The following is a 15,410-nucleotide window of genomic DNA, read 5'->3' on the forward strand; positions in this document are numbered from 1 at the left end:
CACAATTGCAAGTTTGTATCACACAATTCTGACATTATAACTTGCAATTGTAAGTTAATTCTGAGAAGAAAAAAAAAGAAAAGTCAAACAAGTCACAATTACCTTTTTTATTTTTATTTCATGGCAGAAACAAGCTTCTATACTGAGGTGCAAGTAATTTATGATGTATGGAAAAAAAAGATCAACAGTGGCTTCCTCAAGTGCAGCAATTTCTATTTTTATTGCAGATATTTTGTGCCAATTTTCCAGGAACGATTTTGTGAACACATGGGGTAGATACGGTGCTTTATTTGCAGATGTTTTACGCAACATTCCAAGTCAAATTTGCAACTTTGGAAGGAAACAGAGCTAATGTGATATGTTACCTGTTAATGTGTTAGTTACCTGTATTCCAGAAGTGGTGAAATAGGGAATCTCAAACTTCACGCTGATTGGTGGTTTTCCCTCCTTGTCCTCCGCCTCCACACTGGGCAGCCCGAAATGAGCCCTCATCAGGTACTCCTTACCTCCCTGAGACAGAGACACACTCATGAGTTTCTGCTGATATTATTTTCATTCTTTAGTTATCATTAATGTATAATGGCACAACAGAATGCATGTATTATCTTACAGGGAAAGACTTGATGGACCAAACAATCTCGCTGTTTTCTGGCACCCACTTCACGCTGCCCACTGTGGTCTTAAACTTGGGCGAGTCTGCGTCAGTCGGGACAGGAATATGAATCTCCACATTGTTGGCAGTGGAGCGGCGCTTAAACTGAGATTTGGCCTTAGAGTAAAACAGACGAAACATGAGGGTCAATTCAGATGTAGATCAACCGAACTTCACATAGATGGACATATTCTCACTTTGATCATGTACTCGATTCTGCTGTGCGAATGCTTCTCAATTACAGATTCAATCCAGATCAGCGGCTTCACCTGTTCACACAGAAAATCAAACCCCGTCAGAACCACACAGAAACAAGCATCAAATAAACAAAACCTCGAAAGGCAGCAAATGACAGTATACTCTTATAAAAAATGTAATCATTGCATTTAAATAAATATGAATTTAATCAATGCAAGACACTCCAGGTGAACAAGGTAAAAAACAAAACTAACTAAAATTACATTAAGAATTTATATATGGATGCAAATGGTGTTTTAGCCATTTAAATATGCACTAATATGCATAAATTTAAAATTGGAAAGAGCCAGATTCAAAATTTGTTTCATTTTGTACATTTTAGATTTAAAGGTTTTTACAAAGTGGATTTTGGATATCTAATTTGGTCACTTCACAAAAAAAAAATCTGAAAATGCTGTCAACAGCCAAAACAAAGTTTTGAGGAATAAAATGTTGAAATAAGAACAAACAAATGATATATGAACAAACAACTCTTCAGAATATCGATAGGAATAAAGCTGGAAAGTTTGGTGTATGCAAAGCTGCTGAAGTAGAGATGAATTAAGTGGGAATTAATTGTAATTGAAATCTACAGATGCAAATAGATAAAGTGCAATAAAATGAACATTTAAAGGTGTATTTTGGATGTATTAATCTGAAACAACACACCATATAGAAGCAAAATAGCCCCAAAATCCCAAAGCTGAAAATGAATTTAATAAGTATGAATGAGTTCAGACTCTCACATGCGTGTTGAGGCGATAGGACATCAGCTCAAACTCTCCATCCGGAGGAATGAAGGAGATTGTGCGATCGTTCTCAAATCGAGACAAACGCACACATTGATGAAACTTCACATCCTCCAACTCCACGGATTTACTCTTACCACCTGAAGAAGAGAGGGACGATTGAACATCTGACTAAAACACACACCTCAGCTGTAGAATTCACAGTAAATCTCTGTTTCTGAAGCTTATTAATTGACTTTATGGGGTTTTTTAAGTTTAACACTTTTTCAGTATATAGATACCTACACTGACGAAAGATAAAGTGAGTACAGTTGAATATTTAGGATGTAAAAAGTGTCAAAGAACAGATATCAAAGGCTTGTCATTTTTACTTTAGTTTAGATCACAGTCTGGTAAAGCCATGATTTATCCTATCCCAATTCATAAGCAGGTGGTAATATCAGGAGAGATATTTTGTTGGATTTCAGGGGTACGCTAGCATATAGAGGTCTCAGAGCAAATACACATGGAATAAAAACCACAAAATCCAGTTCGGATTGTATGAGGTCTTTTATCATCCATATAAAGAAAGAAAATTGAGGAAATGGACTCACGGCCAGTGTTCTCGAACAGAACCTTGTCGTTCAGACCCAAACGCAGCTCCGGCATTCCTGAGAGGAACACTCTCATCTTAATGGAGCCAACGATCTCACTGCGAAGAACGTTACCGTTCGCGCTGACCTGGAGAAAGATCAGGACCCATGAGTCAGCAGTGTCAAACAGTCAGACCAATCAAAATAAATAAATCAATAAATAAACTAAATAAAAAGATCAACTATATTGTAGTTCCACAAACCTACTGAAAACTACTAAACATTTATTCAATATAAGACAAAAAAATAGCATAGCGAGAGCATCATTGCAAAAAGAAATATGGCACAAAAAATGTTTTATCTAAATTTTCATAACAGTTAGTAGTTAGTTTTAATTTTATAATGTTTCCTGGGGAGTACTTACAATGTTAATATGATTTTTAAGTCAAAAATAGTCACAATTTACAAAAAGGCCATTTTATACCCCAATTTTATCCCTCTGATTTGAACACGTCTGCTCTAAGACTAGTGTAAACACACACTGCTGTGATTGGCTAACATCTTTGCATTTGAAATAAGTATTACTTGTGGAACATTACTGTTGGGTCCATATTTTACAGTAAAAGTGGTTTGCAAAGCCTGCGTCAAAACTGTGACTGATTTACCAAATAATCCACAGTGAAAATATACCGAACAATCATATAATGCTCTACTGAGACATTCACATAGTTGAAAATAAATAACCATATTCCTAGCATTAGGATCCTTTGGAAGGTAATGCTATTTTTGGTCCAGTTATTCTGATCTCTCTTCCTCGCATCTTACTAACGCGCCAGTGGGCGGGGCCAAAGATGTGATGATGTAGAAGTAGGCCTTGATCTGATCTATCGTCACACTATTATGTCATATTGTGACAAAATCTGAAATAGGGCTGCACAACGATTGCTACGTAATATATGTGTGTGTTCTGTGTATAATAATTATGTAGGGCCCTATAATTTCCGCGATCACGGAATCCATTCATAAAAACGGAATTTACTATATAACGCGGAATGTCACGGAATTTGTCAAATTTTTGATGAATGAATTAAAAGCAGGTCAGTACACTTAAATTAAATCGCGATATAGACTAGTGTCTGTGAATATTAAACTGCAAAAAGACTATTTAAACATGAATCCTGCATGCCTGTGTGACTCTGAAATGAATGAATGGGAAGCGCAGTTTCATTTACCTCACACCACCTCACACCGCCTCACACCGCCTCACGCACACTCGCGCGGGGGCGCACGCACACTGAAGCACATGCGACGCTCGCTGTGTTTTCGTCCTCTGTCGCCTCACTATATGAACGCACAAATTCATCTCCAGAGCTGCTCCGAAAGTCACTTCATCAGCATTTAACCGCTTCGTTTGAGAAAACTACCGTCATAAAAACAGAGAAACTCAAAACTCTAGGCAAACCGTCAAAATAAAAGTTTGATTTAACTTGACAGAAACATATTACTGTTGTACAGTAGAATTTAAATAAATTAATTTAACAATTTATTATTAAAATATATTTTTAAACAATAATATCAGTGTTTCTTCCATGTTTTAATTTTAACAGTAAACCTCTGTTGTGCAGCATTGTTTGACAAAAAAAGTTTAATTTCATGATTAAAAGATAAATTAAATGGTATGCGTTCATTTGATTGCCAGAAAAATTTAAATACACATCTGAAAAAAAAAAACAAATTCATAAAAATATATTTAATTAATAAATATTGTTGTTTTTAAGAATTCAATTAATTAGACATGCTTTTTGATTATTAAAATGGAATTAAACCATTAAAATGGAATCCAGAAAATAGAATTTAGTAAAAATAAAATTTGAGGGGAAAGAATAAAACGTTTATCATAGTTAAACTTTTATTAAATTGTTGGTAAATTGGACAAGATTCATTATTTCAATTAATTAGACATGCTTTTTGATTACTAAAATTTAATTTAACCATTAAAATGGAGTAAAAAAATAAATAAAACATGGAAAAAAACGGAATCCAGTTTTTTTATTTTTTTGGGAAAAAATAAAACGGATTTCATAGGGCCCTAATTATGTATATATAAATACATGCACATACATGTATAAATTTAAGAAATATATACATGTATAAATAAATATACATATTTATATATATTTTATATTACATATAAATATAAGTATTTTATATATAAATATATTTTTTCTTAAATATAGACATGTATGTGCATGTATTTATATATACATAATTAATATACACAGAACACACAAATATATTACGTAAACACAGACTTTTATTTTGCAAACGATTAATCGTGATTAATCGTTGTGCAGCCCTTATCTGAAACGGGTCGTTTACCGAGCTCGGATTCAATAAAATCTGTTTTTGGACTAACAAGGAAGTTTTGAGTTCTGAAACTTACAAGATATTTTTATAGTACAATGACCTCTTACATGTCAAAAGATCAAGAAAAATATGATTTCTCAATTTATGACTTCTTTGAGCTCTTGACCTGGACTGCTTTCAACACGTTATTTTGATCCTGCTAAAAAGTGTTACAAAAACAGCAGGTACATAATTTTACACAGCCGAAGCACAATGTCATGGCTGTTACTGCGTCCTGTTTGTCATGATGGATTCCTGTATTTATTTTGAGCACGTCTAGAGACATTAAAGAAACGAGGTGTTTCGAAAAACATACCAGGAGGTTGACAGACTCGATGACGTCCAGGAAAACCTCGTTTTTCCTGTACTTGATGCCCTCTGACCTCCAGGAGACGGCGTTGGTTACAGTCGCAGGGGGCCGCGGAGCTCCTGTGTCCAACTTGTGACCTTCCTGCGTGATGTATCTGTGTATTGACACAATGACATGGGCAACATAAACACACGGCTGGAAATTTCTGCAAAATGATATGACTGAGTGACATCTGCTGGATCAGAGAAAGACATGGAATTATTTCAGTATTGAGACACATAATATATTATCTCTCTTGAAATACAACTTTTGAAAGTGCCCCTTTCAGATATTACATTTCACATATAGCGGTTTGTGAATGTAAAAGAATGTAAAGTTTCAAAGATCAAAGAGCAGATAAATAGAGTTACTGATTCCCAAAAGAAACAAGCAATTCTGAACTGCCTGAAACTGCAGTAATACATAGTTTCATAACAAATTTGCATAATGCCAACCTATGGTCTCCATTGGCTGCCCAAGAACAGCGTCTCCTTTGCCCCGCCCTCAAACAGTGCAGCTGAGACTGGAAGAGTTTGGTTTGTGTTGTTCATGTCAAGAAGACGCTGTTTTCTCACCATCGTTACTCTTCGTATTGCTGTGTATCAGCTGAGGAAGAGCTGAAATTCAGATATGCTAATAGGCGTTTTGTATCTGACCAGACTGGGCCATCTGACCAATCAGAGCAGAGCAGGCTCTCAGAAAGGCGGGGTTTAGAAAGACTGAAACATTGATCGAATCGTTTCAGACACTGAAAAGAGCGGATGCTGCAATGTATGTATTAAGAGAAAATGAAAGTGTTTTTGCATGTAAATCTATTGTAGGAGACTCCAAAACAAAATTAAGAGCCTTTAAAAATAGAATAATAGAGGCACTTTAATGATTATATAAACTTTGCATTGAGTGTCAGTCATTTGGGTTGAGGGCGAGCAGTTAGTGACAAAACTGTTAGTTTTGAGTTGCTATTCCTTTAATGGTTCAAAAGAAACTCAAACCCAAACTCACTCCTGAAGGATCTTGCTGTCAGTAGTTTGAGGGTATCCGAAGTCCATGAGTTCATCCAGCAGCTCGTAGATAATGACAAAGTTATCTCTGATACTCTCCTCCTCCAGCTCCTTAAAGTATTCAGAGAAAACCTGAAAAACAGACACATCAAATACCAGTTAGAATAAAGCAAGTGATCATGAAATGTAGTATGCAACAAGTGGATTTTGAGATTATTCTCAGTGTCGGCTTGGCTGATTAACAGAGGTTATAGCGCCCCCTTGTGCTAATTCCACAATCTACTGGCCCAAACTGACACAGAAATCACTTTAATGCCAAAAGAGAAATGTACAATTCACATATGACGTACCTGAACAATTTTGTAGAGGAAGGAGAAAACCAGGGAGACGCAAGCATTCTTTTTGGATGTTGCAACAACTGTTTGTCAGCAGGTTAAGAGACAAAACATGATTACAAGAGACGATTAAACAATAAAATGACTATTTTGTAACAGTTTTATAATTTGCACATTGTGGCTCATCCAGTGATCCAGATTTAAAAGATGGAACTATCTGTGTCATAATTATGAATTAAATAACTAGTTAATAGGGCGGCTTGATTTCGGCAAAAATCACACATTTTTCTGGTAAATATTGAGATATTAGAAAAACTGCAATATTCCATAAAAAAAAATAAGAATTGCCATTTGTGATTTCATGATGATTTTAAATTTCATTAAACATTACAATTTTGACTTAAGGACTCGCGAGGCCTTTTTTTATTCGCACATATATTTTATGGTTCACACATCTATTTTTAGTCGCAAATGCAATGCAAATCATGTAATCATACACATATAATGGTACAACATAAAACTATTGACAAGTCATCGACTATAATATGTATTTAGAATAATAATAATAGAAGTTTATGGTGAAATATTCAGATTCAAATATATTAGTTTAAGAGTGCATGAAGACTGACTTCATTATTTCACACGCAATGCTTTATCTTTAACTTTTTGAACTCTACTGTTAACTCTATTACATTCAATAGTAAAGCAGCCCAACAGGCAGTCTGCAGGTTTTCAGTGTGGAAGGATACGGTACAGGTTGTTGTGTTTAATCCACATGAAACGAACTCCACCGTGAGCCAGGATGGGCGACAGCGTGCCCTCCTCCTCTTTATCCATCAGTAGGGTCATAAAATGCTCGATCTCGGACATGTCCACATCACCGCGGTAATTACGGCAGATCAGGACCTGAACAGACACACACACAGCAAATTAAATTCACCGACTTTCGTCAAAGAGTCATTTCCAATATTTGCTGATTTTCTTCTACTGAGACGGAGATATTTTCTGAATACGGGCTGCTAACAGACCAGATACACTACAGTAACGAGCATCTTACCAGATTAAACGATCTGACTAGTATATAGCATTTGGGTAATACTACAGTATTACTTCATGTACTTTGCAATTACATTGCGTAACACCATTTCCACTATACAGCAATTTCTTTACTATACTTGCAATTTAAACATATTCAGATTATAGTGTCAGATGAAGGTAATGACTTTGAAAGACTGTAAATAAAATATAATTTAAGGAAAGCTTGAATGTGTAATTAGATCTCTTCATCAGCTGAAAAATGAAATATTTTCAAATATCTTATGCTGTTTGATTTGTATATTCACATGTCAAATTTAATCCACTAACAATTTTCATGTAAAGACAGATGTTAATGTCACTGAAAAATAAATATGTGTGTGTGTGTGTGTGTGTGTGTGTGTGAGTGTGTGTATATATATATATATATATATATATATATATATATATATATATATATATAAATACATATAAATAAGGTATAACCATTTTGGTATATTTTTCAGTGACATTAACGTCTGTCTTTACTCACATACATACATATACATAGTTTTTTTGTGTGTTTTTTTACATTACATGAACATTGTAGCAAGGAAATACTATAGTATTATTTAATGTACTTTGCAATTACCATGGCAAAAATCATTGTACCAGCAAAAAAAAGTGCATTTATTAGAGCCGCAAACAAGAATGAAAAAACAAAAACAAAAATAAACTGCATTTATAAAGCATATTTCAAGCATATGTTAACTCAAAATGCTTTACAAAAGTGACAGATGAATTATATCTTATTAACCAAACTAAAGCACGATAAATAAACTACAGAATAAGGATAGAGTCAAATAACTGCTTTTTAATAATTGACTTTTGAATGAGTCACTATATCAAAAATATATTCGTTAATAAGCAGCTGTTTCAAGAGTGAATTTAAATGTAATTATTTTAATCTCTTTCTCGTGAACTAATACATCAGAATCTTATCTTCCAGACCAGGAGAAACGCGTTTATTGATTTTAACTGAGAATAACTCTATTTAAATCCCTCAGGTTCATGTTTGATGTGGATTAGCTTTAGCCTTCAGTGCTAGTGAACCGTTATCTTACCTTCCCCTTCAGATCTAACACATAAACAGCGCTGGCCGACATGTTTGCGCCTTCCTTGACCGCTTTTATCGTTGATCTACAGAAGCCCGCTCACTTCTGGGACATTTGTTAGTTTAATAAAGAGCTGTCATCGGTTTTAGAAGCTCAAAGAATCTCAAACATCACCAAATTGCGGATGAGAGAGATTTTGAGGAACCGGGCGCTGCTGTGGTGGGAGCGTGAGACTGTAGCGCCACCTGCCGCACTGGATGAATGAGAGAACTGCAGTTTCACTAGAGGGGTCGACATCTGTGTGAAGGGTGTGAAATGGGTGTGTTTGTACTTCATACAGCCATTAAAAGTCTTTCCACTAGGTGTCGCTTGAGACTAAGCGATAATCCAAGTATTTTATTTTTAAAGTATAATATTCTTTTTTTTTTTGCAGTGTTTCTGACTTGGTCATATATTGAATTAGCATTTTTTTTATTTCAAGTTTGATTTTTAGTAATTTTTTCTTGCTTCTTATTATTTAAAATGACCTTATTTATATTTAATTTATTTTTATATTTTTAACTGAAACTTATTTCAGTTAATTCCAAGGCAACATTTTAATTTAACAGTTTTTCATCTAATATTTGTATTTCATTCCAGCTTTATCCCATGTCAACAGTAACACGTCACGTGCATTTAGAATTTAGGCCATACGTGTATCCATATGTTCTGCATGCCATTGTTCAGAGCGTCTCTGACGTCAGACGTTTATTTATGAGACACGCAGGTCCACAGGCACATTTTACCCTTGAGATGCAGATGCCACTTTTACTGTGTATAAGGGTTGAGAGGAGCATGTCCCTCAAGAGAGACATAAAAATGTGAAATCGCTTCTTAAAAAAAGTGGCCATGGCGAACAATGTAATGTACTGCCAGTGAAAGTCAGGACTGGTGAAATCTTTGCTCAAACCCAGCAATGTTCTTCAAATTCTGTTGCAATGATTTTCTATTAGGCTATTTGATGCAACATTGACTGGTTAAAGGTGCAATATGTCAGATTTTTGCAGTAAAATATCCAAAAACCACTAGGCCAGTGTTGTATATTTTGTTCACTTGAGTACTAACAATATCCCAAATGTTTCCAACTATTTGTAAATCATGAAAAAATTGCAATTTTAGCCAAGGCTCCGGGACATGTGAGGAGTCGCCTGTCAATTGCGTCATACCCGCGTTACCCTCGGTTTCCGGTTTTATTTTGTAGAAACCATGGAAACACCAAAGACACTTTAATATATTACGTTTTAATAGGCAAGGGAACAACTGCTTTTATATATTTATAGACAGAAAACTAAATATTGTTATATAGCTCAACACGTTTAGTCTTATTGTTTAATTCTAATTTTCTTGATTTTTTGTGAGTACCATGCTTTACCATGCCTCAGAGAAAAACACTATTTTGTCAAGTAGCTAACATAGCATAATCAGATGCAGCTTTATTTTTAGTAACAGTAATACAGCATTTTCTCCATCATACAATACGTTTTAAAATTAATTGCATGCCATTTATCAACACAAGACATCCAGCATTTAATATGATATTGTAAAATCGATCTATCTTACTGCAGTGTGTAACAGTGTCTCACAGCAGCCGCCGAGCGAACGCACAGAGTAACGTTATAACACCATTTCAACACTCTCAAATGTATCTAATATGATAAACAGAGCTGCGTTACCGAATACTCATGACCGGAAAAGCGGAAGCGGCGCCGGCGACTGTGTCATAATAAAAGTCCCGCTGCTCGTGAGGCGTGTGTTGATCAATCGCTCCAGCTCCTCGTTCAGCTCCACAACACTCGCTCCTGCTCTGCTTCATACTACAGTAACGTTAATAATCGCATCCATGAACATGATTTCTTCTCGAGTCCAATCCCTATTCTTTTGCACCGTCCGTTGAGATGGAGACCACATGTCCTAAGATTCCATGCTCAAACTTGGCGTCATCAAGCTACGCCTTTGTTTTGAATAGGTCCCTATCAGTGAAAAATCTACATATTGTAGCTTTAATGACTATCCTAAGTATATACGAATGATATTCTTTTAAAATGTGCATATAGCTAGCTGTAAAAAATGCTGTTCTTATTTAGATTTTTTGTCTTGCTTCCAGTCCAAATATCTAATAATTCTTAGATCAAGAAGCATTTTCTAGACAAGTAAAAATTATTTTCTAGTTTTTAGGAAAAATAAGTCAAAATTAAGTGAGTTTTTTCTTAAAACAAGCAAAATAATCTGCCAGTGGGGTAAGCAAAATAATCTTAATCCAAACTGAAAACAAGTTTATATACCTTATTTTTGGTTTGAAATAAGATTATTTTGCTTACCCCATTGGCAGATTATTTTGCTTGTTTTTAGGAAAAACTCACTTAATTCTGACTTATTTTTCCTAAAAACAAGAAAATAATTTTTACTTGTCAAGAAAATGCTTCTTGATTTAAGAACTTTAAGATATTTTGACTAGAAACAAGACTACAACTCTAAGCAAGAACAACATTTTTTGCAGAATGCGTAAGAAAACAAATTAGTGCCAACTGAATGCAATTTCTTACACTTGATTAACTTAATTAATAAATAATAATAAGTGAATAATTGAACATCATTGATTTTTTTTAAGTATCTTGGTCATTTAACACTTAGTTTAACACAATGACAAAATGTTAAATGACAAAATAACCTTATACAATTCACACACTAAATGGATGAGTACATAGTGCATAAGTACATATTGTGTCATTTGGGACGCAACTAATGGGATCGCATGGGGTCCTAATTGAGACCCGATTTCAGCCTCAATTTATCACAACAGCGGCTTCTCAAACAAGAACAAATGTAGGGCGGGGCTTGATTTAGTATGAGGAATTGATTGGATTGTTGTGGTTTTCTATTGGTGGATCTCATGTGAGTGACAGGTTGCCCCGCCCTCATCATCACAATAAGAGAAGAGATGTTGCACGAGGGAGGAGAAGATATTCTGATTCAAGATTAAGAGGAACATGAATTTAACCAAAAATAATGATAATACTGCAATATTCCATAAAAATTAAAAATTGCCCATTTTGATTTCATGGTGACTTTAAGAACATTTGAATAATTTGAAGAATATTTTTCCACTTTATAATGAACCTTATAATGGGTTCCACGGATGTTAAAGGTTCTTCATGAAAGCGTAATAAAGAACCTTTATTTTCAGAGTGTACTGTGGGTCACACCAACACCCCTTCATCTGACCAATCACCAACAGGAGGACAGAGACACATGACATCCATCAGAGGACATAACATTGTTCACAGTCTCTCTTTGTCTCTCTGTCTTCTTTAACCTCTTCACTTGTTTCCAGACTCGTGGTGTGAGTTATTGCTGTTCTGTCCTGGTTTCCTAATACTGAGACCTCAGTCCCGTGAACTCTGTGTGTCTACAAAGAACAGACATGCAAATCACTGAACAAATGTTCATTTTTCTAATATCAGTATCACAAAAATTAGTAGTTTTTGCTCTGTTTCACCCAATATATATGCATTCTATGTATTGTTTTGCATTGAATAAATGAATGAGAGGTTGATTTTTTGGTGACTTTTTTTTAGGACAGCAGGTTTTGGAAAGAGCCTGTGATGATTTATGAGCAGCGGACTGTGCTGCATCGTCTGAACGGCCTTTGCACTAAAATTAGACACATATTCAAAATATCACCTTGCGTTTGCGTGAACCTTCTTGCACGTTATGTGAAAGTGCGCCAGTCAAAATCATCTGACAGACTCTCAAGTTGCACACTGCTCCTGAACTATGTTTGTTAACCCTGTAAAGCCTGACAGGTGAAATAATAGTCAGAAAATAAGTTTGCATATGTGTTTTTGTTGAGTATCACACTTTTATGGCTCATATACCATGATTTAGTGAGAATATGAAGCTCAAACTCGAGGAGGAAAAACACTTTAATTTTATTCAGAGACACAAACTGAGCAAAACTATGCAATTTAGTTCAGATGCTGATTTTTATATGGCCACAATGTAAGATAAAATTCTGATAATAATGTAAATAAATTATATCTTATAACAGTATACCATGACAAAATACTGACATAAAATGCATATAAATATCAGTCACTCTATATCTGCCAATAATATGTCTATATTTAAATGCTTAGTTTAGGATCAAAGCTCTGTAGTTTTAATAATGTAATTTAATACAATGATGATTGAGAGATGAACAAATAAACCTTCCACAAAAGCCTGATGATCATATTTGATACTCACATTTGATTTTTCTAAAAAATAACTGAAGTTATTACTAATATTACTAACAATATAAAAGTAGTTCTTATGTTTACTATATAAAAATCAGCAAATATTTCACAGAAGACACTGAAGAGCTGAAGGTGGGCTTTTTACTATAAACTATCAACAGTGATCAGGTAAAACACTAGCAGGTGCCAAATAAACTAGTTCTGCTTGTACCTCCAGTTACATCCAACTGCAGAGATGGTGACCTCTGATAACATGATGAAATCAAACTGCTAAAGACATTATTGCATTGTGTGATGTTTTTTACATGCTTTATTAGATTGATCACATTTTACATGACAGATTTATCAATGATAAAAACAAAGCTGGATGGCTTGTTATATTATGGCACAGATACAACAGCTAAATTGTCATTTGCTCATTAAAATAAGACATTGATGCCATATAGCATCCGGTATGTCATCCAGTAAGAGTATATAGAGCTGTAAAATGAATGTGAACAGCAGTTTGGATCATGTGATGAGAAATGTTTGAGTTCATTATTGAGATCTCTGACTTCAGACTTCCAGCTAACAAAAGAACATTAAGTAGAACTAACGTTCTCATTAAGTTGTAAAAATGTTTTTTGAATGTTCCCTGAACGTGCACGTTTTTATTGGTTATATGAAAGGGAACATTGCATTTGATGATTGTTCAAACATTATGGAAACGTTACTTTTCTGAAAATTCTTGAATGTTTCAGAAAAAAGTTCCATTAATGGTGTAAATAATGTTTTTGTGCTAACATTATGAGAACGTTATTATGTGTTCATTATTAGAACACCAGATATCTAAATGAACTCATGTGGAGGAGAAATAATCCAAATGTCATTCATGACTTTTCTTTCCAGCTTCATCTAGTAAAATCTCACACTGTTTACTGCCGTATGGCATGTCAGCAACTCCACTGCTGTACAGTATGTTTAGATATGATGGATATGCAATACCTTGCATTCTTACTTTACCCCTCTACTGTATGTGCACGCACGCACACACACACACACACACACACACACACACACACACACACACACACACACACACACACACACACACACACACACACACGTACATTGGGTTTCCATGTTTTATGGGGACTTTCCACAGTCATAATGATTCTTATACTATACAAACTGTATATTCTAAACCTAAACCTACTCGTCACAGAAAACTTTTTTACATTTTCAAAAAACACCATGATTTATAAGTTGTTTTCCTCATAAGGACCAAAAAAATGACATTTTGTCCTCGTAACATATAGCAAATACCTGAACCACACACACACACACACACACACACACACACACACACACACACACACACACACATCGTCTTCTGAGAAAACTGGACAAAAACAAAACTCTCCATAAAGACCAGCAAACAAGGTAAAGCTCAAACAAGGTGTTTATTAACAGGAACACAATCATTGACCAGGTAAGTAATAATATTGCAGATTGTTGAGGGAGAGAATAGACATTATTGCTAATTTTGAGTCTTTTGCTCTCGGTGGAGAGCACACACACACACACACACACACACACACACACACACACACAAAACAAGGGAAGACTGATGAACGGCTTGAGGTGCTCGTGAGTTTGTAGTTGACTGAAGATTGACTTGGACGAGGAAACTGGTTTAGTGTTGATGGTGAACAGGACCATCAAACAGGTGAGAGGTCTGTAGCTTCAGATGATGACTGATAGTGTGTCCGATGAATGTAAGGTTTGTGTGATTGAGTGCCAGGGAGGATGATGGGAAATGTAGTCTCTGGTGAGTGTGAGTGAGAGCCCGGCGTGATCATGACATATATAAATACACAAGATGCTTTCAGCAAGTCATTTGTTAGTAGACCAATGAACAAATGTGGACCTGTGTGTTCCTAGAGATTTCGTTTCAGTTTGTGCACAATAAATACAGTACAGTCCAAAAGTTTGGAACCACTAAGATTTTTAATGTTTTTAAAAGAAGTTTCGTCTGCTCACCAAGGCTACATTTGTTTAATTAAAAATACAGTAAAAAACAGTAATATTGTGAAATATTATTACAATTTAAAATAACTGTTTTCTATTTGAATATATTTCACAAAGTAATTTATTTCTGTGATCAAAGCTGAATTTTCAGCATCATTACTCCAGTCTTCAGTGTCACATGATCCTTCAGAAATCATTCTAATATGCTGATCTGCTGCTCAAGAAACATTTAATGTGTACAATTGTACAAAATATTTGTGTACAATATTTTTTTTCAGGATTATTTGATGAATAGAAAGTTCAAAAGAACAGTGTTTATCTGAAATCTAATCTTTTGTAACATTATAAATGTCTTTACTGCCACTTTTGATTGATTTAATGCATCCTTGCTGAATAAAAGTATTCATTTCTTTAATTTCTTTTCAAAAAAATAAAAATAAAAATTCTTACTGACCCCAAACTTTTGAACGGTAGTGTATAATGCTACAGAAGCTTTGTATTTCAGATAAATGCTGTTCTTTTGAACTTTCTATTCATCAAGGAATCCTGAAAAAAAAAGTACACAACTGTTTTCAACATTGAAAATAATCATAAATGTTTATTGAGCAGCAGATCAGCATATTAGAATGATTTCTGAAGGATCATGTGACACTGAAGACTGGAGTAACGATGCTGAAAATTCAGCTTTGCATCACA

The 15,410-nt window shown here is 34.7% G+C and overlaps 1 protein-coding gene across 1 annotated transcript in view; it reads right to left on the reverse strand.

The window, feature by feature from the left end:
- Positions 1-8,669, reverse strand: part of ap1m1 (adaptor related protein complex 1 subunit mu 1) — a 28,804-nt gene extending 20,135 nt beyond the window's left edge. Inside the window, exons 1-10 of the mRNA XM_048163359.1 lie at positions 8,440-8,669; positions 7,051-7,207; positions 6,317-6,384; positions 5,968-6,098; positions 4,933-5,080; positions 2,232-2,358; positions 1,636-1,778; positions 850-921; positions 611-769; positions 385-510 (exon numbers count right to left, since the gene is read on the reverse strand). Coding sequence (XP_048019316.1) covers positions 385-510; positions 611-769; positions 850-921; positions 1,636-1,778; positions 2,232-2,358; positions 4,933-5,080; positions 5,968-6,098; positions 6,317-6,384; positions 7,051-7,207; positions 8,440-8,481 — 1,173 coding nt within the window. The 5' untranslated portion in view covers positions 8,482-8,669. The remainder of the gene's footprint in view (positions 1-384; positions 511-610; positions 770-849; positions 922-1,635; positions 1,779-2,231; positions 2,359-4,932; positions 5,081-5,967; positions 6,099-6,316; positions 6,385-7,050; positions 7,208-8,439) is intronic.
- Positions 8,670-15,410: the final 6,741 nt, after the last annotated feature.

The sequence above is a fragment of the Megalobrama amblycephala genome, linkage group LG17 (assembly GCF_018812025.1).
Source record: "Megalobrama amblycephala isolate DHTTF-2021 linkage group LG17, ASM1881202v1, whole genome shotgun sequence".
Taxonomy (NCBI): Eukaryota; Metazoa; Chordata; class Actinopteri; order Cypriniformes; family Xenocyprididae; genus Megalobrama; species Megalobrama amblycephala.